Source organism: Ovis aries, chromosome 2 (assembly GCF_016772045.2).
Source record: "Ovis aries strain OAR_USU_Benz2616 breed Rambouillet chromosome 2, ARS-UI_Ramb_v3.0, whole genome shotgun sequence".
NCBI lineage: Eukaryota > Metazoa > Chordata > Mammalia > Artiodactyla > Bovidae > Ovis > Ovis aries.
The window spans coordinates 21,506,264-21,533,739 of NC_056055.1; the positions used below are offsets into that span (position 1 = coordinate 21,506,264).

Genomic DNA, 27,476 nt, shown 5'->3' on the forward strand with positions numbered 1-27,476 from the left:
GGACTCATCCGTAATTATTCCAAGTGCTAAATAGTTGCCTCCAGGTTCTGAAGTTTCCTGCTTCTGGGGGAAAAAAAAGAAAAAACGTGAAAATGTGTGAAGATTGCCATCTAGTGGTTATAGTGTAAAGTTTTACAAAATATCAGAAAACCATGCTTTTTATTTCTCAGGCAGTATTAACCGAGTCTCGTAATGTGAAGGCAATGGCACCCCACTCCAGTACTCTTGCCTGGAAAATCCCATGGACGGAGGAGCCTGGTGGGCTGCAGTCCATGAGGCCGCAAAGAGTCGGACACGACTGAGCAACTTCACTTTCACTTTTCACTTTCCAGCATTGGAGAAGGAAATGGCAACCCACTCCAGTGTTCTTGCCTGGAGAATCCCAGGGACAGGGGAGCCTGGTGGGCTGCCGTCTATGGGGTCGCACAGAGTAGGACACGACTGAAGCCACTTAGCAGCAGCAGCAGCAGCCGTAATGTGAAAACTTGCCCCAACATTTCCTCTGAAAACACTTCCTCCCATAGCTGTGGGAGTTGGATGAGAAGCCAGCACTGTCAGGGGTGCGGGGCAAGGAGCCCTGAAGCCCTTACAGGATCTGCATCTCATCACACAGTAAAGGTAGCTTCCTGCAACATCCAAGCACAGGGCAGGTCAGCCAGGGAAGTCAGTGCAGTCACGTTTGGAGTTTCATCTTTGCCTGCCCCCTCTGTCTTTCTATCCAGTAAGACTTCAAGCCTAGTTTTATGAGTTGCATTGTGCCCCCCCCCACCACCACCATCCACTAGCAAAGATAGGTTGAAGTCCTCCCCCTGATACCTCAGAAGAGGGCCTGGTTTGGAAATATGGTCATTGAAGAGGAGATTAAACAGTCATACTGTAGTGGAGAGGGTCCCTAATCCAACATGACTGCCGTCCCTGTACGGAGACAACTAGCTTGCAGAGACTGAGACACGGGGAGAACACGTGACCACGAAGACAAAGGGTGGATTTATGGCGGCTTGAGGCCAGAGAACAGCAGAGATGGCCAGCAAACTGTCAGGAGCTAGGAATAAACAAGGAAGGGTCTTACAGGTTTGAAGGAATGTGGTCCTGCTGACATCCTGATTTCAAATGTCTAGTTTTCAGAACCGGGAGATAATACATTTCTGTTGAAAACACCACCCAGTTTGTGGCACTTGTCAGGGAAGCCCAGCAAATGAGCACACTTTACCTTTCTCCTCTTGTGCCTCTTTCATCCTTGCTCAGCTCTCATACTCCAGGCAAACAGGCATAGTTTTCATTGTTTGCTGGCTGCTCACCTAAGTGTCAGGCTCTCCCCCTGTTCAGCTCACCCTTCACACTGCCAGGTTGATCTTTTTAGATTATGATTCTGATTCGGTCACTCATCTGGCTTTCCCTGTCATATAAAAACCAAATGTCTTCAGCCAAACATTCAAAACTCTTCTTGATCTGGTTCCTTCCAGCTCACCTTCCGTTATTTCGCTCAAGTATTTCAGCCACATTAAACTAGTCACTGGTATCTGCCACTGCTCCCTTTCCCACTTCTGTGATCATGGATTTTGTCCGCCTTGTTTTCATCAGAATCAAACAGTACTTCTTGGGGCGGATGGGGGAATCTCATTCGTTTCCAGCAAGAATTCTAGGAAGGTCTCAACAATTTCTAAGTTCTCTGAATTCTTACAGCTTTTCGCCCTTACCTCTCGGATGATATCTTTCTTTTTCCATCTTGTGCTTTAAGTAATCACAGTCTTTAATGCTTCAATTCACTCAGTAATCAGTAAATTTTCTGAGTAGGGACCATCTCTACATGCCCTCAATGTTGTATATGTCAAAACATAACTGAATAAATGATGCCCTGTAAAGGAATGATTGAATAAATATTGCCCTTTCTTCAACGTCGAGGGCATGGTCAGGCCATCTGTTCACTGCATCTAATACCAGGCTCTCCCTTGACCTCCCTGCTCTGGCCAAAGTGGCCTTTAAGTTTGTCTTACCTGATGTGCTCCTCTGCCCCAGTCTGCACCCAAAGGTCTTTCTTCCTGGAACACATATCCCTGCTCAAATATCCAGTTAACTTCTCCCTGAGATTTCAGCTCGATCATCACTTCTACAACAGGAGTTTTGTTCATCTTTCTGACTAAATCAAATTCCTATTGTGTGACCTCTCATCTGTGATGCTCACCACGGGTTCACCTGTACATTTATGGGCATGATAATTTGTTTAATAGGCATCTTCCCTATGAACAGTAATCTCCATAAAGACAGAGACAGGTGGGAAAGTATTTGCCTTAGGTCACTACCATATGCCTTTCATATTTCAGAAGCTCAATAAATATTTGTGTAGAAAACAAAGGAGTAGTTGAGTGTATCTGCATGTCTATGTATGCAAATAGTCTATTAGAATTAGAATTTTCTAAGCTAGTATCCAGTAGGCAATAATTATAATATCTACCATATTTGTATCTACTATATGCTAGGCACAGAGTCTAATACTTTATGCATTCTATCTCATTTAATCCTGAAAATGATGCTATAAGCTAGCAATTGTATCCTTGTTTTACAGATGAGCAAACAGTGCTTCAGACAAGTAACACAACCCAAGATCACACAGTTGTTAAATAGCAAAATTATGATTAAAAAGCCATATATTCCAAAGCTCATTTTAAATACCATCCCAGAATTACAGAAGAAAATCAACATAGTACTCTTGATCCTTTTGACTATACATGATGAACATAAAAGGCTGAGCAAATAGTGCTACATCCTTAAAGCCGAAACACTTACTAAAGAGTAGATTTCTCAGGAGACTGTTTCTTGTTCACAGAAAACGCCATCTCCTGGCACATAGTATGTGCTCAACATATATGTATTAAATGGATACTTTTTTTTTTGAAGTAGAGTTGGTAGCTCAGCTGGTAAAGAATCCACCTGCAGTGCAGGAGACCCAGTTTGATTCCTGGGTCGGGAAGATCTGGAGAAGGGATAGGCTACCCACTCCAGTATTCTTGGGCTTCCCTGGTGGCTCAGATGGTAAAGAATCCGCCTTCAGTGTGGGAGACCTGGATTTGATCCCAGGTTGGGCAGATCCCCTGGAGGAGGGCATGGCAACCCACTCCAGTATTCTTTCCTGCAGAATCCCCATGGGTGGAGTAGCCTGGTGGGCTGCAGTCCATGGGGTCGCAAAGAGTCAGACACAACTGAACGACTAAGCAAGCACAGAGTTGACTTTTGATATTAGTTTCAGGTTTACAACATAGGGATTCACTATTTTTATAGCTTATACTCCATATAAAGATATTATAAAATATTGGTCATATTTTCCCTGTGCTATACATTACATCCTTATATCTTATTCATTTTATACCCAGTCCTTCATACCTCTTAATCGCCCGCCCCCTCTCTTGCACCTCCCCCCACCACTTTCCTCAGTCAGAACCACTAGTTTGTTCTCTGTGAGTTGATTTCTGTATTATAATATTCATTCATCTTATTTTTCAGATTCCACATATAAGTGAAAACATACAGTATTTGTCTTTCTCTGACTTATTTCACTTAGCATAACACACCCTCCAGGTCCATCCATGTTGCTGCAACATTTGTTAAACGGATTTAAACTTCAAACAAGGTTTGTCACATCAAAGAATGATAAAACTGATAAATCCAGCGTCAAAATTCTGCTTTGAGAAAGCAAATAAAGGAGTAGGAAAGGGAAGAATAAGGAGACAGGGTACAAAATTAGGGGCTCAGGGTCCTTTTGAATCCTTAATGTGTTCTGATGTGCTATTTGGGGTGCTTTTAAAAAAGGTAGATGTTATCCCACTTAGACCTATAATGACACCACCACTATATTATTTATAAGTCGCAGGTGAGAACTGATGCTCGTGAAAGGTTTTAACATTTTTTAAAGTTTTTTTTTTTTTTAATGGGGACCATTTTTCAAGTCTTTATTGAATTTGTTATAACATTATTTCTGTCGTGTGCAATCTGTTTTTGTTTTCTTTTCCGGTCGTGAGGAATCTTAGTTCCCCAGCCAGGGACTGAACTCACACCCCCTGCATTGGGAGACAAAGTCTTAACCACTTGACCACCATGAAAGTCCTTCATGAAAGGTTTTAAACTTAGAGCTATATTGTTCCACATTCTACATGGTGGCCACCTCAATACAAATAGATGTTAAAAATGTTGACCAGTGAAATCACAGAAACGTGAGGGCTTCCACCTGTAAAGCTTGCAGAGTAACTATGTGAGTTACTCAGAAGCCTGTTCTCCTGACTAACTTGGAAGATGAAGTTTTACCTGATTCTCAGTTCTCATTACTTCTGTTTCTGTTTTCCAACGTCAGCTATATTTGCACATAACCCTCCACAGTCCTTTTTTCTTTTTTTGAAAACTGTTGAGGACAAGAAAATGGCTTATTGAAAATGGAAATGGTGTCAGGATCCTAATTTCTTCCAGAACAACCAGTCAATCCTTTTAACATGCTCACTGTAGTGAATGTCCAGCAATCCACATCCCTTCATAGTGATAAAGAGAGTAACAAATAGCATTTTTCATCGAAATGACTAAGAATAATGGCTGGAGAATACTGAAACAATAACACTAAGTCCCATAATAATGCTGAACTACAGAGTTTATGAAATGTGGAACAATGGGAAACTCAACTTTACACTGACTAAAATTTCAGATCCAACATCACATTATCTCCTCTACAAGGCAGTAAAGCAGTTCCAACTGCTCACTGAATTATTTCAAGGAAGTGGTACCATCTTCCTGGTATTGTCTGTTTGACCATTAAATTAGTTAACTCTGGCGACAATATTTCTCCTTCTACATAACATTTCTATATGCAGTCCCTCTTCTCACTCAGAATAGACAAGTGAATGTGAACGTGAAAGTCGCTCAGTCATGACCAAATCTTTGTGACCCCATGAACTATACAGTCCATGGAATTCTCCAGGCCAGAATACTGAAGTGGGTAGCCTTTCTCTTCTCCAGGGGATCTTCCCAACCCAGGGATCGAACCCAGGTCTCCAGCATTGTGAGCAGATTCTTTGCCATCTGAGCCACAGAGAATAGATAAAGCAGATGATGATTATCACCACTTTACAGATGAGGACAGTGAGGCTAGGACAGTAACAGCTCCTCTAATAGCTCACAGCTAATGGGGCAGAGCAGGGACTGGAACCTGGTCTATTTAATTCCTATGCTCTCACCACTGCACCTCACTATCTCCTAAAAACACACCACATAGAGGAAGATACTTACTTAAGAGTTTCCACGCTAATGACTCCTTCCTAAAGAATGACCTTCAGAACATTACTCAGGAGAAAGTCGTGAGGACTCCGTGGGAGTATGAGTGAGATTCATCACAGCTTGCCTGCAATGGAAAATTTGCCATCAGCCACCAAAGAACACTGCCCTGGAGCATCTGAAGTTAATCCTGCAAAATACTGAGAGTAGCCAGTGGCATAGTGTACACGGTATACAAGGAGTGTTCATCAAATGGACATACATACACTTAAGTGCTCAGGCTTCTGAGTATTCTTTCTTTAAGCCTTCATCTCCACCAGCAGGGTAAACAATAACAAAATTAGTAATAATAATGATTGTTTATCTTGTTGGTTAGTAACAGCTTTAATCCTCATACAACTGTATGAAATACATTATTAGCTTCATTTTACGATTGGGAAAACTGACATTAAACAACTAGTCCAAGCTACTTACAGCTATTAAGTGGACAGTTAAGATTCAATTGTGCTGTTTTACCAAATACAAGTCTGTGTGCCCCATGCAGAGTGAGGCCAAACAATACCAAAAGTTCAGAGTTTGGAGCAGAGAAAGGGTAACTGCAAGACCGTGCAAGGAGACAGGTGACTCATGCCTAAAAACCCCCAAACTCCCTGAAAGTTTACAGCAAAGCCGTAGGAAATGTGAAGGAGGGACATGACTAGTTGTTGCAAACTTCTTGGGGTCAGATCCTTTGTTCTTCAGGTCACCATGTTCCTGTAAACTTCCACAAAAGCACATGTTACTCTCTGTTCTGACAAGAAAGGGCAGGGGAGGCATTCAGTTCTGTCTCCTTGCCTGCTTGTGGCTTTGAACACTTAAATGCTGCAGGCAAAGTAACATTATTACCTCTTATTTTACTTGTTCAAGATCCCAAGGCTTGACTTTCATCCTTCAGGGTCCAGCCCTGGCTAAGTCCATTTTCAGACCAGTACCCTGCCCAGCCTGGCATGCTGCAGTCCATGGGGTCACAAAGAGTGGAGCACAGTTTGGTGATGGAACAACAACCCTGCCCAGAAGCATTTGATCCACGCAGTCCGGGTCCTCCCTCCAGTGCCCAGGCCCCGCTGAAGAGGCAGGTCTCACCTGGCGGTGCTCTCAGGGCCAGGTCCCCAGGCCCTGCCCAGCTGTCATCACTGAGGGAGCCAGGTGCCCAGGACCCAGCCAGGCCTCAGGCTGCTCAGACTCCCCAAACGAGGACTGGTCTCAAGCACTGTGAGCCAGGATGACTGCTGCCGCCATTAGGTCGCAGGGGGTGGGGCAGAGGTTCACTACCACTTCAAGGCCTGGACCCACCCAGTGGGCGGCCATAGCAAGAGCTCTGCAGGGCACAGTGCTCAGCCTGCCTGTCCCCGGGCCCCCAGCTCACCTGCCGGCCTGACACCAGAAGGCCTGGAGTGCCCGTGGAAGAAGGCCACAATCTGCCTCTCACCACGCTCACAGGCACAAGGACCTCGGTCCAGCTGACTATTGGCCAGGCTGGATCTCCCACCACCACCGCTGAGGCGCTAATGGTCTCTGGTTAAAGGTCCTGCGCTGAAGGTCGTGATCTCACGCTAACACCCAGCTGTGCGCCTGCCCCACCCCTAACACACTACTCTAAATTCCTTCCACTCGACCATGCTTCTTTCAGATCTAGTTAATTCAGTCCAGATAATAATTCAGTCATCAAATATTTTAGCCTCTAGACCTTTACTTTTCTTTCTTATTACTATTATTTTATTTATTTGGCCACACTGGGTCTTAGTTGGGGCAGGCAGGATCTTCAATCTTCCTTGCATCATGCAGGATCTTTAGTTACAGCATGTTGGATCTAGCTCCCTCGGTGAGGAGGCAGGGTCTGGGGACCTGGCCCTGTGGGCACCGCCAGCTGAGACCTGACTCTTTAGCCAGGCCTGGGCACTGGAAGGAGGACCCAGACTGAGCGCTAGATGAACGCTCCTGGGCAGAGTTGTTACTGTAGTTCAGTCACTAAGTCATGTCTGACTGTTTGCACTCATTGACTGCAGCACGCCAGGTTGGGATCCAGCCTTGGCCCCCTGCTTTGGGAGCATGGAGTCTTAGCCACTGGACCACCAGAGAAGTCCCTCCTTTTCTTTTAAACTGTGTAGACCTAATGGTAAGGTATTCCATGGCTGTGTTGCGCCAGTTTCAGCATGACTACCTTCAGGCTGATATTTTGGCTGAACTAAAGCACAAAAAATGGTGCCAACCTTTTTTAAAATGAGGGAGCATTTGCCTCTTCCAGTTTGATTTAGGGTCCTAGGAGTCCCCCAAGTCCCTTTAAAATGAATGTTATTGAACCAAATGTATTAATACTTTGTATGCACATGGAGGAACTGATGTGTTCCTAAAGGAAGAAGGAATCTGGGGAATGGCGGTGAGATTCATCATCAACAAAATAGGAACAAATCCAGCTGAAGCAAGGTGGGAGAGAGTGAGACAGCCTAAGGACCTCTTATACTCTCAAAACACAGCAAAAGCTTCTCAGGGTACATTGCAGCCATTCCCCAAAGTGATCTTCAGGACAGTCATCAGGCACTAGCCCAACAAAAATAAGGAGTGGGTTTGAGATGATGTATTTGAAATAATAAGCTGACAGAGGTCTTGGGACCTAAGGTCTTGGGACCTGTATCTTCCCGAAAAGTGCCCTGAATTCAGCATTGTGTGTATTCCTCAGGAATATGTTACTGCCTGTAGATGATCCATATGAGAAATTTAGTGCGATATCTGGACAGTCGCTTACAAAGACCCTGAACCCAATGTTGTAAAAAAGGTCAGTAGTCACTGCATCAGAAAGATGTCAATCCTGGCTTTCCTGCCCAGAGAATTAAAAAAAATAAAAAAATACTTGAGCCTTGAACAGTGCCGGGGGTTTAGGGGTGCCAACCATCTATTCAGTGGAGAATCTTCAATTTTATAGTCAGCCCTGGGTATCCTTTCTCAGTATCCATGGTTATGTGTCAGAGTATTCAACCAACGCCAACCCTGCAGTACTGTAGTATTTGCTATCGAAAAATATCTGCATATAAGTGGACCCACATGGTTGAAACCCATGTTGTTCAAGGATCAACTGTTGATGCATATATGACACCGACGCTTTGATGTATTATCTCATTTAGTCCTTAGAGGAGGTCTGCAAATAAGCATCAGGAGCCCCTGCTTGCAGCTCACACAGTCATTCAACATATGTTAAACACTTACCGCATTTCAGGCACTGTGCTGGGGATACTGAAGCGATTAATACAGAGGCAGCCCCACCCCCTTGGAGTTCACTTTCCAAGAGAAGAAGGAAAAGTAAAGACGTGAGAAGATTTTAAAAATAGCAAGAGAGATAAAGGTTAAGGTGCTGAAAGAAGGATTCAGAAAGGGGACTTCTCCCCCAGCTCCCCTCTCTCCTACTTTTCCTATCTTACCCCCTGCAAGCTTCCCTCTCCCACCCCTTCTTCTCTTCCTTCTTCTCTCCTCTTCTCTCACCCACTCCTCCACCTGGCTCCCAGCACCTCCTATTTTCTCAACTGGTTGCCCGAAGCAGGGGAGGGGGAGGGGGTGAGAAGGGGATGGGGGCAGGCGCGGGGGGAAGAAATGTCCCCGCGAGCCTGCTCCACCTGGCCCTCCACCTGCGCGCACAACGGTCTCTCTTTGGCCGCGTGTGCGCTCACCGCCCCCGCTCCCTCCGCCGATCCTATGAGCAACAGACTGGCTCCAGAATGGGAAATGAGGCCAGTTACCCGGAGGAGATATGCTCGCACTTTGACGAAGATGAAATTAAAAGGCTGCGCAAGCGGTTTAAGAAGCTGGACTTGGACAGTTCCAGCGCTCTGAGCGTCAAAGAGTTGTTCACGTCCATACCGGAGCTGCAGAAGAACCCGCTGGTGCAGCGGGTGATCGACGTCTTCGACACCGACGGCGACGGACAGGTGGACTTCCAGGAATTCATTTTGGGGACCTCCCAGTTCAGCGTCCGGGGAGATGAGGAGCAAAAGCTGAGGTTTGCTTTCAGCATCTACGACATGGACAAAGACGGCTACATTTCCAACGGGGAGCTCTTCCAGGTGCTGAAGATGATGGTGGGGGACAATCTGAAAGACTGGCAGTTACAGCAGCTGGTGGACAAAACCATCATCCTCCTGGACAAAGACGGGGACGGGAAAATCTCCTTCCAGGAATTCAGTGCTGTGGTCAGAAGCCTGGAGGTCCACAAGCACTTGGTGACCATTGTGTGAGTTTTATAAGGTCGCCACTCAACAACAACTTTTTCTTCCTTCTCTATCTCTTTAAAGATCTGCCCAAGAGGCCCAGTAACTGCCATCTCTGACCTGCTGGAAAGTGTCTCTCTTACTGAAGCAAGATCTTCCAGCCTCTAGACCACCTACCTCAGTGTTACTAACTCTTCTGCTCTCAATGATTCAGGCTAATGCCTTGAGTTGGGGAGAATATGATGAAGGAGCATGGAGGGAAAAGAAAAGGAAACAGCTTTTATGAATGTATTTTTTTTTTCTTTGTTTTGATTCAGAAACCAAACTACAAAGAATGGAGAGAACTTTTAAAGTTCAAAAATAAGAAAATATACATCTTCTCCTCTACTTCTCATGGTTTTATGTATGGGGGAAAATTTCCCAAAAGGTGCTAGGTGAACTATTTTCATTTACTTGTGGTGTTCAAGCATCTTTTTACAGATAATTAATTACTTATTGTAGCAAGAGGGATGAATCTATTTCTCTTGGCTGAGAATCTTTTAATCACCTCTCTCTGGGCGACAAAAGCCCATCTTTCCCTTTTGAAAGCCTCAGACCACTCCCCACAGTACATCCACAAATCCTGGAGCAAGTCCTATGGGCTAGGAATCCAGCTGGGTTCCTCCTGTCTCATTGCTCCAGTTCCTTTACAGTTCCTTTCCGGGCAGAAATTCAGAGGCCTTGTAAGAAAGGCTAAGACAAAATCCCCAGTCTATCAGTCTCAGAGGAGGTGGCTTTTCAGGCTTGACTGCCCTCCCCAGTATTAAGTTCAGTTAATGGGGCTTCCACACAAACAGGACAAAGAACTGCCTGGGAAGCTCATGCATGCATGCGTGCTCAGTTGCTTCAGTCCTGTCCGCCCCTTTGACACCCTATAGACTGTAGCCCACCAGGCTCCTCCATCCATGGGATTCTCCAGGCAAGAATACTGGAGTGGGTTGCCATGTCCTATTCCAGGGGATCTTCCTGAGTGAGGGATTGAACCCACATCTCCTGGGTCTCTTGTATTGCAGGCTGATTCTTTACTGTTGAGCCACCAGGGAAGCCCTTCCTGGGAAGCTCTCTCACCTGCAGTACCCAGTGGGAGAGAATGGGCCACACTCAGAGTCCTTCCCACAGGCAGAAGTGGTGGTAATTCCAGCTGCAGTGGACTCTCCCCAGGGTGTGGAAGTGGTATTGCTCCTGGCATTCAAAAGATGCAGAGATGAACAGGTACACCTCTGCAGCAGGAGTGGATGCTGTCTACACTGACAAAACTTTTTTTTTTTTCAAGTCTGACCTGGACCTGGCAGGGAAGTTAAGAGTTCTCTCATTGGGGGAAGCCTTGTCTCTAATGTAACAGTCAGCCCAGTGTCCCTCACACCCTAATAAACCTGCAGCCAAGGTGTGCTGGAGCTATTCTTACAGGGTGAGGACAGAAGTGTGCGCTTCCCTCCCCAGTTCCATGTCCAGTGATGTCATGTCAATAGCTTCAGACCAGCCATTGTGGGAGTAGTAAGAACTCATGGAAAAGAGCAAAAAGTTGTAGTTGGTTTTGTTGTGCTTGTTTGGGAGAGCCAGTGTACCAGTAAGTACACTGTTCTCATGCCCTAGATTTTACCAGCTCTCTGTGTCCCGCTTACCACTGCCAGTTCGCAGGACAAGACGACATACTCTCCCTACATGCACTTAGCCAAGGTACAAATCCTAGGTGATTTTCTTTTTTCAGGACAAGGAAGATCCATTTCTAGATTTATTATCCTTATATTTTGAAAAGGCTGGTAGCTAGTCTTGCTTCCCCCAAAAGTAGGACAAATAAACCCCCAAATTTCATTATTGGCACTATGCCATACTTTTTATTTTATAAATTACTTATAAGCCACAAAGAATAGATGTGCCTGCCACTTAAATTCCTGTGTAGTCCTAAAAATAAATGTATTAATAATCAGTAAATGTTCCCGATCCTGTAGTTATACGAGTCCTACCCCCATTTCAGGGTGACAGTGCAAAGATTCAGACACACCTGAGTTTGGATTCAGTTACAACTGGGTTTTTATCACAGTCACTTATTACTAGCTGTGCGAGCCTGAGCACTTACTTAACCTCTCTCTGTCATTTCTCCTGGTTAAAATGAGGCTCCATCCCCAGGTTACTCTGAGAATTTCAAAAGATAAAACATGTTAAGTGCTAGTGCACAACACGTTCACTCTCCATGTCCTTTCGTCCTCTTTTTCTCAATCAGAATATAAGGGAAAAGGAGGCCTCTGGGTTCCTTCTGAACCCTTACTTGGTACTTAGCCACACCTACTCTCAGATTAGCAGGACATTTGTATATTCCTAATCCAGAAAGGAAACAATGTCAAGGTCCTCTGCACCCTACAGGCTGCATCTTCTTCTTCTTCTTAAATTTTTATTTATTTAGTTGACTTTATCAGGTCTTAGTTGGGGCATGACAGCTTAGTTTCTTCCGTGGTATGTGGGATCTTAGTTCCCTGACCGGGGATCAAACCTGTGTCCCTTACATTGCAAGGCAGATTCTTAACCACTGGACCACCAGGGAAGTCCCCAGCAACAGACTTCTTGACTGAGAATTTAAAAGAGAGGAGGACTCATTGTGGCCCAACCTATTTGACTTTGTGGAAGAAACCTTTCATGAGAAAAGTGAGCTTGTGTAATGCCAGTCAAGAGGACTTCTGAAAGAGAGACACTATTTGTATGTTCTGCAACATGCGCACTAAAATACAGTTTAAAATTAGGACCTAGGGTTTGAAACATGTTGGATTACATGTTCAAATTTAACAAGAGGAAAAAACATTTCAGCTTCTGGAGTGGCTGGAATTCACAAGCTAATTGCTCAATCAGTCTACCTAATGTATTGGGTTGGCCAAAATGTTTGTTTGGGTTTTCCCCACTAATGTCTTAAGAAAAACCAGAAGGAACTTTCTGAACAACCCAATGGTTACCCAAGGCTCTGTGGCAGTGACCTTAAACTGTGCACCTGTTTCTAGCCTCAGCAACTGGAAGGATCTGATTATATGAATATTTGGGAAAAAAGATCACATTTACTTCCATATTAGAATGCTTTGACTCTTCTCTGCTAATTGCCAAGTTGCCAACAAATCTCATTCTGTACAGTTCCTTGAAGTGATAATAGTAGTTGATGCTTATTGAACAGCTGTTCTAGGCCCTATTACATTTGTTATACCATTTAATCATTGTAACAACACTGTGGGGTGGGTGCCTTCATCTCAGTTTTACAGATGATGCTATAGAGCGATCTAGAAGCTGCCCCAAGGTATCCAGCTGGTAAGTGGCAAAGCAAGGACTTGAACCATGCTCTCTGACCACAAATGGTGAGCTCCCTGCACTGCCTCCTATTTTTGAGGCTTCTGTATTTACCTGCATCAAATTATTCCTAAAAGCCTTGCTAAGGTAATCAAACCAAGCTTCAATTTTTACAAAAAGATAATTGTTTATTAAGGAGAAAGGAGCTCTTACCTCCTTGGTCCTATGCATTGCAAAAAATTAAAAATATTAGGCAAGGCAATCTTAGATCATCTTCCACCTTCATCTCATCTTGAGAAATAAGTGACAGCATTTAGATTAAACTAGTAACAGCAACCAATATGCTTTGACGCTGCAGACATCAGTAACAATATGTTGTTGTGAATCCTATATTAATGGATTGTGTCTGCTCTCTACCATATGTTGCAATCCCCAAATCAACTAGACAATTTTTTTTGAAATGTAGGGGGAAAAATATGTCCTTAACATAGTTGATTCATTCTCTATATTGCTGTAAAGGGATCTTCAAGGAAAAATCTTCAGGAATTTTTTTTTTTTATTACAAATCCCATTCTTCACTTATGCTATTAATTTTCTCTGTTAGGATTTAAAGTGTGTCATGAATCTGGCTATTGTGTTTTATCTGTTTCCCATGCTTTGAAAAGGGAGAGGCTTGGGTGTTTGTAAGACAAGGTGGCATGGTGAAAAAGGAGTCAGGTTGGGACTTTCCTGGCAGTCCAGTGGTTAAGACTCCACACTTCCAGTGCAGGGAACATTTCTATCCCTGGTCAGTGAACTAAGATCCCGCATGCCACACAGCACAGCCAAAAACATTTTTAAAAAGAGGTCGCTAGACTTAGGATCAGAACTGGATGCCTCTCCTTTTGTATTGGCTGCTATAGCTGTCCCACTGGCTGGTGATTGTGTGAACAGCAACAAACTATGTGTCCGCTTTAAAGCGTCCGCTGAGTCTTAGTGAAAAACCACAACACTGAAAGGACACCAGAGTAGTAAAAGCTGTGTAAAGCTACCGACTGGCAGTTCTTAGACTAAAGCTGACCCACAAGTAAATTTTGTTATTTTGCATGGTGTTTGTTCTCACAAGGTTTTGTGTATATGTGTGTGTATGTGTATGTTACCAATATTTTTTTAGTAGGATTTTAAGTAGAAATCAAAATCAGCATAAAGGAATGCAGCCCACCCCAGGATGGGTGTGGCCTTTTACTGGCTAAGGTACTTCTGCAGCATGGAGCTGAAATTGTCTCAGTGAAGAGAAAGTCCACTCTTAGTTAAAAAAAAAAAAAAAAAGGTGAGACGGATGAAATGTTCATTATTTTTCAAAAACAAAGCAATTGGGGACTTGCCTGGTGGTCCAGTTGTTAAGAATCCACCTGCCAATGCAGGAAACACGGGTTGAATTTCTGGTGCAGGGAGTTTCCACATGCTGTGGGGTGACTGAGCCAGTGCTCCTCAACTACTGAGCCTGTGCTCCCGGCAACTGCTGAAGCCTGCACTCCCAGAGCCTGTGCTCCCTCACCAGAAACCACTTCAGGGAGAAGCTGGAGCTCCCCAACGAAGAACAGCCCCCGCTCACTGCAACTAGAGAAAGCCCTCACCCAGCAACGAAGACCTAGCACAGCCAAAAAATAAATAATTTTTTAAAAAATAAAGCAATTGGGCATAAGACTTCCCAATGACTATTTTCTAACAACTGTTTCTAACTGAACAATAGAGTTTCCAATAATCAAAACAAACGAAGTCATATAGAGTTCAAACATCTGTATAATAAAATCTAACAAAACAAAGCTAACAGGAAAATTTTAAATGAAGAAACATATGTAATGTATTAGGAAAGGGCTTATTAGTTTTCTTCAATAAAAATTCTCACTTTTTCTGAAATGCATAATTGGGCAGATAATATAAATATATAATGCATACACAGGGAGATAGGAAAAACATACTTCGAAAAATAACCTCAAAAATTGAACACATACAAATTGGAATAACCAAAATAGAAAAAAAAAAAAAAGATTAGTTGTAAAACAGAGTTGGCAAGGATGTTAACATCCTGTGTACTGGGGCATCTTGGGAATCACTGGGAATGGTTTTCACACTCTTGAGAACTATTTCATACAACACAAGGCATCAGAACAGTTCCATCATCTAACCTGGTAATCCCATCCATTGCAATATATATCTCAAAGAAAGAATCAAAAATGATTTTTTAAGTGCTCTATGCAAAAGATGTTTTTATTGCAGCAATATTTGTATACATGTATACATAAGAAGCAATATTAAATATTTGACAGTTTGGGAATAAAGTGAATTATGATAAAATAATAATTGCTAATATAAAGCCATTAAAGTTAATAAATAACTATAAATCAATACATTTTCAGATTAAGCTTTTTAAAAAGCATAATTATTAGCATATAACAGAGTTTATAGCTCTGGAAAATATATATGCATATGGTCATAGTTTAGAAGAGACAGTGAAGAACTGAAGATAATTGTTTATATAGGAAAATGATAATGTTGATTGCCTCAAATTTAATTTTTGGAAATATTTTTCTGAGTTGTTTTATTAATACATTAAGACTTTTCAAACTACTGCACAGTGGAGCTAATTTAGCACACTGAGCACCAGGTCCAAGGGTAAAAGATGGTTGCCCAAACCTAGAAGGGACCAGAGCTCTGGGAGTACCAAGGACAGAAAGGGGACGTGTCCTCAGCAACCTGGGCAGTGCCATGCTGCGGAGTCATTAAGCAGATTCCAGGTTAGAGGAGATAGAGGTGCCACATCCCCCAGGACTAGGGATGCGGTGAGAAGTTCCTGCAGAGCCTGATTTTCCTGTCCGTCGAGATTATTTTCTTATCCATGTGTGTGAGCACTGTTATTAATAACTTCACTCAGGCAGCATCTCCCTGGATTTTGCAAATCATCTCCTGTTTTGTTTCGTGTTAAATGATCTTTCAATCTGTCTTCATTGATGAGAAAGTTGCAGATTGTATGAGTGAATACCTTCTTTCTACCTTTTCATGATTGTTGTTACAAGTTTTTTAGAAATCCCCAATTATTACATCGCCTGGTCTTGCCCCATTGTCTTCACCCAGGGAAACTCTTTCCTCTGGTAGCTCTGCTTGGTGCCTCTGGAGCCCTCACCTCATGCAGATGCAGGCCTCCGTCTTCTGTCCCCCTCCTCCTGCCTGGATAAAGGGCTATATGTATAGACACAATTAGTCTGCCAAATTTTATTGAGCTACTGCTCTTCTGGGCAAAATATTGGGGTGGCAAAAAAAAAACTGAAAAGGAAATCAGGTCTTCAAAATTAGAAACAGCATTTGCTTCCTCCCCATCCTGCTTCCAAGAATTTAGGAGTTAGCCATATTTTATAGGCTCCACAACCTGCCTTTTTTTTTTTCTTTGCTGTTGTTATTCAGTCACTAAGTCATGTCCAGCTCTTTGCGACCCCATGGACTGCAGCACGCCGGGCTTCCCTATCCTTCACCATCTTCTGGAGTTTGCTCAAACTCATGTCCATTGAGTCAGGGATGTCATCCAACCACTTCATCCTCCTTCTTTTGCCCCCAATCTTTCCCAGCATCAGGGTTTTTTCCAATGAGTCAGCTCTTCTCATCAGGTAGGCAAAGTACTGGAGCTTTACCTCTCACTAAAATGTTGTTCTTTCCCTATTTTGGCTCTCTAATTAAATTTAAAAAAATTATTTTCAAACCAGGATTTGACTTTACAGACTCAGAGAGCAAATTTGTATATACAAAGTTTTAACACACCAGATCACTGAAAAAGAAAATGATTTCTGCTGATTCTTTTAGCCCTAGTGCTCTGGGGGAAAGTACTTAATAAGTATGAGAATCCTTGAGAGTAACTGTATTATTTTTCAGGTATGTACTTCCTTTATTAAACATTTATTAGCACTTACTGTATACCAAGCCTCTAGAGACATGCAAAGAAAGGCAGAGCTGTACCCTGTCAGAGAAATTTTCCTAGAATGGGCTCACCCATCCATCTCAGTGTTCTGCAAGAGAAATAAAGTCTCTCTCAAAAGAAGTTATATTGACACCTCAGAGCTAGAGGAACTTTATGATACTGAAGACACTGGAAATGATGGCTTCCACTACTTTCCAAGCCAAGTGCCTCTGCTTCAGATGTAAACTGGCTTACCTTGGGTCCTGTGCTTGGTCTCCTGTTAACAAGGAGTGGGGAGTCTGTGATTGGTAGACACACCAAAACCAGGTGAAGTAGGGGAGGGCCATTCCCCAAGGAAAGGATCCTAAGCAAATAAAGCCAACACATTTCCTGCAGAAGCCAGTTGTAATATTAGTGTAAAAAATCTCCAATTTTTTACTTTATTAATTGTTAATATGCTTTTCCTCCCAATTCCCATAATAGGCCCCCAGATTGATGAACAGTGGCATTAGAAAGTCAGGATGGCAAGTTTTCCAAGTTCTCTGAGCCTCTTTCTCATCTATCAATTAAGAATAGCAATCTCTTTCTCCATCACAGAATTATTCCAAAAATCTCTTGAGATCTATAAGAGTTTTAGGGGGTAGAAATATATACATCAATTTATATTATATAAAGATTCTAGGTTTCACATGCTTTCATCCACACATTCCAAAAAACACTTTTTGAGAACCTAATAAGTGTTAGGCAGTGTTCTAGGCAATCAGGATATGCACTGGACAAATGAGCAAAATTCCTGGTTTCTTGGAGCTTACATTCTCCTTGAGGAGGGAAATAGACAGTAAATATGTGTTATGTCAGGGGCAAAATAAAACAAGATAAGGGAAAGAGATTGAGTCCATGAGAAGAAGAGTCCAGCTTCTCTGATAGCTCAGCCAGTAAAGAATCCACTTGTAATGCAGGAGACCCCAGATCGATTCCTGGGTTGGGAAGATCTGCTGGAGAGGGATGGTCTACCCACTCCAGTATTCTGCCCTGGAGAATTCCATGGACTATACAGTCCATGGGGTCGCAAAGCATCAGACACAAATGAACGACTTTCACAGGATAAGAGGGAGAGGGCAGGATTTGCCTTTTTTTTTTTTTAACTTTTTAATTGTTTAAATCATGGTAAAAACAATTTGCCATTTTAACCATTTTTAAGTGTACAGTTCAATGGCATTAATTAAATTTACACTGTTGTGCAATCATCACCACTACATGTTTCCAAAATTTCTTTCATCATCCCAAAGAGAAACTCTGTAACTACTGAGCATAACTCCCCATTTTCCTCTAGCCCCAGCTCCTGATGAACTCTTATCTACTGATTATAAGCAGATGAATGGATGAGCTAAATGTGGTATGTACATACAATGCAATATTTTTCAGCCATAGAAAGGTTTGCCTTTTTAACCACAGTAGTTAAAGTAGAGTTCAGTGATACGTAATGTTTGAGCAGAGACCCACAGAGAGCAAGTGAAGGACCGTTGCTGATTCCTGGTGGAAGAATTTACAAGGAAGAGAGAATAGAAAATGAAGAGCCTCAAGCAGGAACAGCTGGATGGTTTTAAGAGAAGTGAGGAAGCCCAAGCTGCTGAGCAGAGTGAACAAGTGTGAGAAGAAGAATATGAAGCAAGAGGTGTGCAACCAAGTCATGTTAGGTCCTGTGGGCCTTTGTAAGGGCTCTGACAGGTACTCTGGTTGAGGCCAAACATCATCACTGGGCACTGAGCACAGGAGTAACATATTTTAACTTATCCTGGCTGCCTTGCAGAAGACAGACTGAAGGGACCAGGGAACAATTCAGAAGCTATTTCTGTAGTCTAGGTGAGAGATGATGGTGACTTGGACCAGGCTGGTTGGTGGAAATGGTAAGAAGTCATCAGATTCTGGACATACTTTGCAGACAGCATCCACCATATTTGCAGACATGCTAAGTACAGGATGCTAGAGAAAGGGAGGAATCTATGCTATTTGGCCTGAGAAATTGCAAGGATGGAGATTTATTAAGAAGGGACAGACTGTGTGAAGAGAAGATTTCAGAAGGAAAATTAGAAGTTTATTTTGATGTGTCATTTTGAGATTCTATTAGATATCCAAGTAGATAGGCTGAGTCAGGAGTTGGGAATGATATGCATTTGGAAGTCATTGGTAAATAGATGGTATTTAAAGACATGGTCTGGATAAGAAAGTGAATGTAACTAAAGAACTGAAGTTATGCTAATGTTTAAGGTCAGAAGGATGGGGAGGAACCAGCAGACAAGACTGATATAGAACAAGGAGAAAGGATTCCCCAAAACAGTGAAGAAAATACATCAAAGAGGATGAAATAAGTTTCCAAGCTGATACATGAATAAGTTGAAAACTGACTCTTGGATTTGATGGCCATTGCTGGTTTTGACAGGATCCTAAGCCAGGGATTGAAAGCCTGATTGGAGTGGGTCCAAAAGAGAATGGGAGGAGAGGAATTGAAAACAATGAGTACAGACTCTTTAAAGGACCAGAGAAATTGGGTAGCTGCTGTATGCTGGAAGACATGGACTGGGGGCTAGGGAGGCTTAGATTGTAGGAGCTAACCAGTAACATCTGAGGCAAACGATGATTCAAATAGTTTATCTGCATTTCTTGCTGGAGTTTTCAGAACCTAGTCAGTCATCTAACCATCTGTCAGATGTTTCAAGGGCCCACAACCGAGCAAGAGGCAGAGGAGGGTTTAGCAGCAACAGAATTGGTGGTCTTGGCCTCTTTATGTCACCGGAAGCACTAATGATCTAAACAGAGACCACTCAGAATCTTTGATAGTACAGGCATCACCCTTTATCTGAATCTAGTCTGTACCTAGAAATACGTTGGCTGGTAGATTTCCAGATGGTGAGAGTCTTTTCCATTATCTTGTATGAGACAAAACAAATAAATAAAACATTCCCACCTTTTCCAAAAGGCCCAACCAGTTTCCCTAAATTTCATTAAAACATACTTAGACATTTGTTAGCGTTTAATATCTAATGCACAATGCATGAATTGCTATATATGACAATCCACCAATGATTTCTACATAATAGGAACCATTTAAAACACCAGTTCTTTAATGCTTAATCAGTGGGTATTCACGCGTGCATAATACAGAGTATGCTTGCCCTCCACAATGCAATGAATATGTTACTGTAAATGAACAATAAAATAAAATGTTGAGGAAATATAATACTATAAATAACATTTAGCAAAATAAAATAAGCAAGGAAGGCAATTTTTTGAGTAGTTACTTATTGATTAAGGAGGTAACTGAGAGAGACTGGATGGGCTGGAACAAGCCTGTGAAGGACTGAGTGAAGCCATAAATGCCTGACATTTGCCCATGGCTAAATCCTGAGACACTCTTCTCTCCTTGGCTCTTGAGACTCCAGAAGTGTGTGGCTGTGAGCTATCAAATGAAGCTGTAGATGAAGCAATGGGATAAAGAAAAAAAATTCCACTCACATTTCTTTGCTTTCACTTATACAGCTCTTGACAACGTGAGACCGGGCTGTAATTGCATTTCTGAATATGATGCTTCTATCCATGTCACTTGCAACAGTAATCATTATTTTGTCTGCATCACTTGAATTTAAAGATTTGACATTGAATATTCATTGCTCCTCTTCTTCCTCTGACCAATGATAAATGTCAAGTTGAGCAAGTTCCACTCTATCAGACAAAAAGATTTCACTTGTTAATGTGGGACAAATGCATATATTGAATGCATAGCACATTGAAGCAGTGTGGTCCTAGGAGAAGAACAGCTGAATTACAACCGCAGCAGTACATTTTATCAGTCAGACTCAGACACAGTTTAAGCGTTTTTCACTGGTGCCCAAAGGCAGATTATAGGGGATTTGCAATCCAGAGGGTGAGTTTTGAATAAAATTTTTTGCAAGTTGTAACAGGGAATAGACAGCAAGAGATGCCTCTGAAGGGTGTTTGCTTTATGGTAGTTCAGGCTTTAGCATCATACAATCCTGGATCCATAGCCTGGCCTCCTATTTTTTAGCTTGTATGACATTGGGTATGGTAGTTAATGAACCTCAGTTTCCTTGAATGTGAAATGGGGATAATAATACTTAACTTCAGTTCAGTTCAGTTCAGTTCAGTCACTCAGTCGTGTCTGACTCTTTGTGACCTCATGAATCGCAGTATGCCAGGCCTCCCTGTCCATCACCAACTCCCGGAGTTTACCCAAATTCATGTCCATCGAGTCAGTGATGCCATCAAGCCATCTCATCCTCTGTCATCCCCTTCTCTTCCTGCCCCCAGTCCCTCCCAGCATCAAAGTCTTTTCCAATGAGTCAACTCTTCACATGAGGTGGCCAAAGTACTGGAGTTTCAGCTTCAGCATCAGTCCTTCCAATGAACACCCAGGACTCATCTCCTTTAGAATAGACTGGTTGGATCTCCTTGCAATCCAAGGGACTCTCAAGAGTCTTCTCCAACACTACAGTTCAAAAGCATCAATTCTTCGGTGCTCAGCTTTCTTCACAGTCCAACTCTCACATCCATGCATGACTACTGGAAAACCATAGTCTTGACTAGACGGACCTTTGTTGGCAAAGTTATGTCTCTGCTTTTCAATATGCTATCTAGGTTGGTCATAACTTTTCTTCCAAGGAGTAAGCATCTTTTAATTTCATTGCCGCAATCACCATCTGCAGTGATTTTGGAGCCCAAAAAAATAAACTCTGACACTGTTTCCCCATCTATTTCCCATGAAGTGATGGGACCAGATGCCATGATCTTCGTTTTCTGAATGTTGAGCTTTAAGCCAACTTTTTCACTCTCCTCTTTCACTTTCATCAAGAGGCTTTTTAGTTCCTCTTCACTTTCTGCCATAAGGGTGGTGTCATCTGCATATCTGAGGTTATTGATATTTCTCCCAGCAATCTTGATTCCAGCTTGTGCTTCTTCCAGCCCAGCGTTTCTCATGATGTACTCTGCACATAAATTAAATAAGCCAGGTGACAATATACAGCCTTGACGTACTCCTTTTCCTATTTGGAACCAGTCTGTTGTGCCATGTCCAGTTCTATTTAACTTACAATACTATTATCAGATCATAATATGCATGTATGGTGTCTGGCACACAGATGTCTAATTTAAAAAAAAACAGCAACTACTTCTATAATTCTATTAGTATGTGGGTGTAAACAATGGAAATTTAAAGAAAGAAGTGTGTAAAATAAACTGAATATAGCCTCTTTGTTATTGGGATAATAAGAGGAAAATGAGACCAATTATTGTTATGCACAAGATAACAGAGGGGAACACCAGGGTTTAAAAGCAGGATGATTCACTGTAAGTTACATTTTTCTTCTTCATCTTGGCAGCACTTTATACAAAGCAGCACCAGTCTGTTTAGTCTTTTGCTGAGTGTTCAGTGCTGTTTGAGTCCCAAGTGAATTTGCCCAGTGTGTTCTTCATCCACAGCAGTAGTAACTCATTGAATCCTTCTATAATAGCTGTATCCTGTACACATTACTACAGGTCCAGGCTGAGGGCTATTTTCAGACACATTTGTATATACTTTCTGGAGGTCAGGTTGGTCATCACATGTACAGAGATGTCCCAGGAAAAGCTCTAGTAACTGAGTACCCCTGAGGGCCTGATAAACTGCTCACCTTTCCTACACTAGCATTCCTTGTTCCTTCAGGCTGGGCTTCTTTCACTCTCAGGTGCCCCAGGCTGGGGAACCTGGGGCATGCTCTGTGCCCCTTCTCACCCCTAGTCTTTCCTTCTCCAGGGATCCTAACACATATCTTTGGTCCAGAGCCATTGCCAAAAGTAGTATCATTGAGGAAAAGAGATTCCATGGCCCAACCTCCCCCAAAGCTTGAAATCTCCAAGCTCTGCCTCTGAGCCTGGTCCCCCACATAAATTTCCTGGAGTACCAGGAGGTCTAGCCATGCCTGAGCCATCCTGACTGCCTGCTTCTCCAGGACTGGGGGTAGAGGAGAGGAGAATGAAAGAAAGGAAAACTCCTTCAAGAGGATAGGTGGATCACTCATGTCAGTTAAATGATGTGGTTCAGAGTGTAGGCTCTGGAGTTAGCCTGCCTGCCTGGGTGTGAACCCCCCTGACCTTTACCAGCTATGTGACTTTGGATGAGTCATTTAACTCTCATTCCTAAGTTTCCTCACTTGCAAAATGGAGACAGTACCTCCCTCATAGGTCGTTGGGAAAATTAAGCAAGTTGCTATATTGATAAAGTGCTCAGAACTGCGCCTTCCACGTGTTAAATGCTAAATAATTATCAATGATGATAATGACCGAAAGCCTCCAGCAAAGGGATGATGCTCGGGGTCCTTAGCATTGGCTTGTATGATCTTGGGTACGGTGCTTAATCTAGCCTTGCCTAGGGCTGGCCTGTTCCTCCCTCAGGATGCAGGGCCTCTGCACCCCACCTCTGAGCACAGCCATCTGTCTCACAAGCTCACAGATCAGTGTGCTGGAGGTTCGTGTCTCTGTCACATTCTTTGTTTCTGCTGCCCTCAGCTTGGAGTGCTACTTTCCCACCCAGCCTCCACATTCTACCTGTCTCACTTTAAGTCTTATCTCATGAGCCAGCTTCTCTGCAAAACCTGGGAAGTGTGAATCAATGTATCATGAGGTATAAATGTTTGCTTTCTCCCTAGACTTGAGCTGATTGAAGGTAGGGACATAACCCTCCTATCTCCACCCCTGGTACTTGGGAGACTACCTGGCACATTGTAGGCACTCAACGAATCAAATGTCTTTCTCCTGGATTGATTGGTCATCGATGTCAGTGACTGAATGCATATTTTGTAGAGACCGCCTGTAAAGCCATTAGCCGGTCACAGATGTTAAAGTTATAGTTGCTGTTGCTCTCTTGTTGTAGAGTAAGAAGAACCTGAACTTTGGAGCTAAACAAACATTGACTTACAGGCCAGCTTTGTCACTTAAAAACTGCAAGAACTTCAGTTTCTGCAACTATAAATTGTAGTTATAATAGCTATCTAAGCACACACACAAAAAAAATAGTAAGCAATCAATAAGTAGATCCCTTCTTTTTCTCCTCTGTGGCTGTCTAATTTTGTGACCTGGCTCAACTTCCTTCACTTTTCTGGTCCCAAGTTCCTCATCTTTAAAATGAGGACATTGAACTAGATGATATCCTATCCATGTTCCCTGTCAGATCTAAATGAAAATTTTTATTGTGCTCATCATCTTTTCCCCTTAAATCTAACTCACTCTCTGTCCCTGGGAGAGATTCTTTCCTTGATAACTTTTTGATGTTTTAATAAACTAAATTGTTTTAATTTTCACTCTCTATGTCTCAGTGTCCCTTTTGACACCATAGCGTGCTCTAGACACAGGGCCTCTTCATGACTCCAGGAACCAAACAAAAGCACTGTATGTGAGTAGCACCCCCAGGAATTGTGCCCTGCAGCAGCCCTCGGTCCTGGATCCCCTTCACAGTGTAGCATAGTGACATCTGCAGAGCGCACAGAGAAACGGTCTCCAGCTTTCCTTGGGTCCAGCAAAAAACGATGTTCATCTCACAGTGGACAGGCGTGGGACCAGGTGCAGCCCCCCATTCATGACCTTTCCTTTCCTGTTCTGCCACAGACGTTGCAGATGGGCATCAAACACTTCTCTGGGCTCTTCATGCTGCTGTGCATTGGATTTGGTCTGTCCATCCTGACCACCGTTGGTGAGCACATGGTGTACAGGCTGGTGCTGCCACGCATCAGGAACAAATCTAGGCTGCAATACTGGCTCCACACCAGTCAGGTGAGTGCCACCAGGCCTCTCCCTCTAGTATCCTTAAGCATCAGAATTCCCAATAATGGGAGAATCCAGGACCTCAAATGACAGGTTATCAAGAGAACCAGGTGGTGTAGACACTCTTAGTATACAAGATGGAACTCTCTCTATCCCATTAATGCACTTGCCCCTTAAATTAAGCTGTCCCATAATGTCCTTTCCTTCCATATAACCCTCCACTGTTGCTCAGAGTGGAAGCAACAGCCTTGTTGTTGTTGTTTAAATGTTTTCTTGTAAGTAGTTAGTTGCAAGAAATATAATTTCCAGCGTTTTGGAAATATTGACTTTTTTAAATAAAACTGTTAAATCCATTTTCAAATTGTGTCCAGTAGGATCTAATAGAATAGGCTAAATAGACTGTAAATGCCTTAGTAACAATACCCATTATTTCTCTTAGCTTGTCACAGGAAAACATAGGAAGTGTTTAGATGCACGTGGTTTTGAGATTGCAATGACATGTTTTTAACATGATTTCACTTAGTGACAGTCTGAAGAGATGGTGTGAAAGATTTGTTTCCTTTAGAGTCTTTCTTGCCAAAACTGAAACCCATTAAATGATCTTGAAGTCTCCTGTTTCCCTTCAGATGAATGCTCGGGTCCCTGCTCTTGCTGCATTTCAATTGTCCAGAGCTTAGAAGTCCACTGATGTCATGGCCAAGCTCTAGATCAAAGTTCCTTCGTGTTATCCAGACACCTATGCACTCACCAACAGGAAGAACTAAAACTGTCAGGCAGACAGTCATTCAAGCTCACTCCTTTGTACATCTCACCTGATGGAAACAGGCATTGAGAGCTGAAACATACTCAGAAGGCTTCTTACTGATGAAGTGAAAGTGAAAGTCACTCAGTCATGTCCAACTCTTTGTGACCCCATAGACTATACAGTCCATGGAATTCTACAGGCCAGAATACTAGAATGGGTAGCCTTTGCCTTCTCTAGGGTATCTTCCCAACCCAGGGATGGAACCCAGGTCTCATGCATTGCAGGCTAATTTTTTTCCAGCTGAGCCACCAGGGAAGCCTAAGAATACTGGATTGGGTAGCCTATCCCTTCTCCAGTGGATCTTCCTAACTCAGGAATTGAACCGGGGTCTCCTGTTTTACAGGCAGATTCTTTACCAGCCGAGCTACTGGGGAAGAACTGATGAAGGGGCTCTAGCAAAGACAGCAGATTCCCCCTGAGTGCAGGGAGGGGCGAGGCCGGAGCAGCCAACCTGACCTCCCAGACAGGCTCCCCGCTGCCTCCCAGCAGTGAGGCTGCCAGTTCTGCCACCTCTGCCCCCTGCATCTGTTATGCTGCTCTCTTCTTTAACACAGCACTTTTTTTCTATATAGGTCACTGTTATTGGTTTGGTTACATGTGAACCCTGTTCTACTTTCATCCTAGGACGTATTTGGTCTCCTAAGGAAGACTCTGCAGACAGTTGATCCTCTCCATTATAAATCAGCATGATTAGTTTAATTCTAAGGAGTTACTACCTGCTTTGTTTTGACTCATCTTTAGCAATTGTACTAAGTCCTTTGCCACATGTTAGTTATGATAGTGTGTTAGTCACTTAGTCATGTCCAACTGTTTGTGATCCCACCAGGCTCCTCTGTCCTTGAGACTCTCCAGGCAAGAATACTGGAGTGGGTAGCCATTCCCTTCTTCAGGGAATCTTCCTGACCCAGGGATCGAACCCAGGTCTCCCTCATTGCAGGCAGATTCTTTACCGTCTGAGCCACCAGGGAAGCCCAGTTATGATAACTCTTCTTTTATTTATTTATTTGGCTGCACTGAATCTTAAGTGGTAGTATGTGATCTCTTAGTTGCAGCATGCAGGATCTAGTTCCCTGACCAGGGATCAAACCCAGATCCCCTGCATTGGAAGTGAGGAGTCATAGGCACTGACACACCAGGGAAGTCCCAACTTTTCTTTATATCACAGACCTTTTTACAACTCAGAGTATTTCTAAGTTTCCCATCAAATTATTTTCTTCCAGGTAAAATACTATCTTAGCATTCATTTTCTCTTGCGATTTGGGACTGAATATTGATCTTTTTCTCTGCCATCAATGGTAATTGGTTTAAAGAAGCCAAGGTTAGTAGCAAAGAGATTAAATCTCAGAGGGTGCTTTGTGCCCCGGTTCTGTGTTTCTAACGATCTCTATGTGTGAATCTGTTCTTTCCATCAGAGATTACACAGAGCACTAAACACATCATTTGTAGAGGAAAAGCAACAGCGTTTCAAGACTAAACGTGTGGAAAAGAGGTAAGAAGAGGCCAGTTCCAGGTATCATTTCTGTTTGTTAAAAGCTTAAAGATGCAACTAAGACTCCATGCTCAAGAGGGAAATTATGTACAATAATTCAAATCAAATCAGGACTAAATCGTTGAGAAACAACATATATGTTGTTTCTAAAAAATTGTTGTTTCAAGTAAAAAATATGTTGTTTCAAATAGAAATCAGTTCAATTCAGTTCAGTCACTCAGTCCTGGCCAACTCTTTGCAACCCCATGGAATGTAGCATGCCAGGCCTTCCTGTCCATCACCAACACCCAAGGTTTACTCAGACTCATGTCCATTGAGTTGGTGATGCCATCCAACTATTTCATCCTCTGTATCCCCTTCTCCTCCCAACTTCAATCTTTCCCAGGATCAGGGTCTTTTCCAATGAGTCAGTTCTTCACATCAGGTGGCCAAAGTATTGGAGTTTCAGCTTCAGCATCAGTCCTTCCAGTGAATATTCAGGACTGATTTCCTTTACGATTGACTAGTTGGCTCTCCTTGCTGTCCGAGAGACTCTTAAGCTTCTTCTCCAACACCACAGTTCAAGAGCATCAGCTCTTCAGTGCTCACCTTTCTTTATAGTCCAGCTCTCATATCCATACATGACTACTGGAAAAACCATAGCCTTGACTAGACAAG

At 42.9% G+C, this 27,476-nt stretch overlaps 2 protein-coding genes across 3 annotated transcripts in view; both read left to right on the forward strand.

The window, feature by feature from the left end:
- GRIN3A (glutamate ionotropic receptor NMDA type subunit 3A) overlaps window positions 1–27,476 on the forward strand; it is a 202,607-nt gene that overhangs the window by 164,902 nt on the left and 10,229 nt on the right. For both annotated transcript variants that reach the window (XM_004004040.5, XM_060409005.1), the window contains 2 exons: window positions 24,370–24,534; window positions 26,743–26,819. In XM_004004040.5, the coding sequence (XP_004004089.2) occupies window positions 24,370–24,534; window positions 26,743–26,819 (242 nt within the window). The remainder of the gene's footprint in view (window positions 1–24,369; window positions 24,535–26,742; window positions 26,820–27,476) is intronic.
- On the forward strand, window positions 8,997–14,090 carry PPP3R2 (protein phosphatase 3 regulatory subunit B, beta). The gene has a single exon (XM_027964164.2). It carries the CDS (start codon window positions 8,997–8,999, stop codon window positions 9,510–9,512), a length of 516 nt encoding a protein of 171 aa, XP_027819965.1. The 3' UTR covers window positions 9,513–14,090.

Bases quoted from the DNA above. Each gene is read 5' to 3' on its own strand.
- PPP3R2 (XM_027964164.2), top strand. From the start codon at position 8,997: ATGGGAAATGAGGCCAGTTACCCGGAGGAGATATGCTCGCACTTTGAC.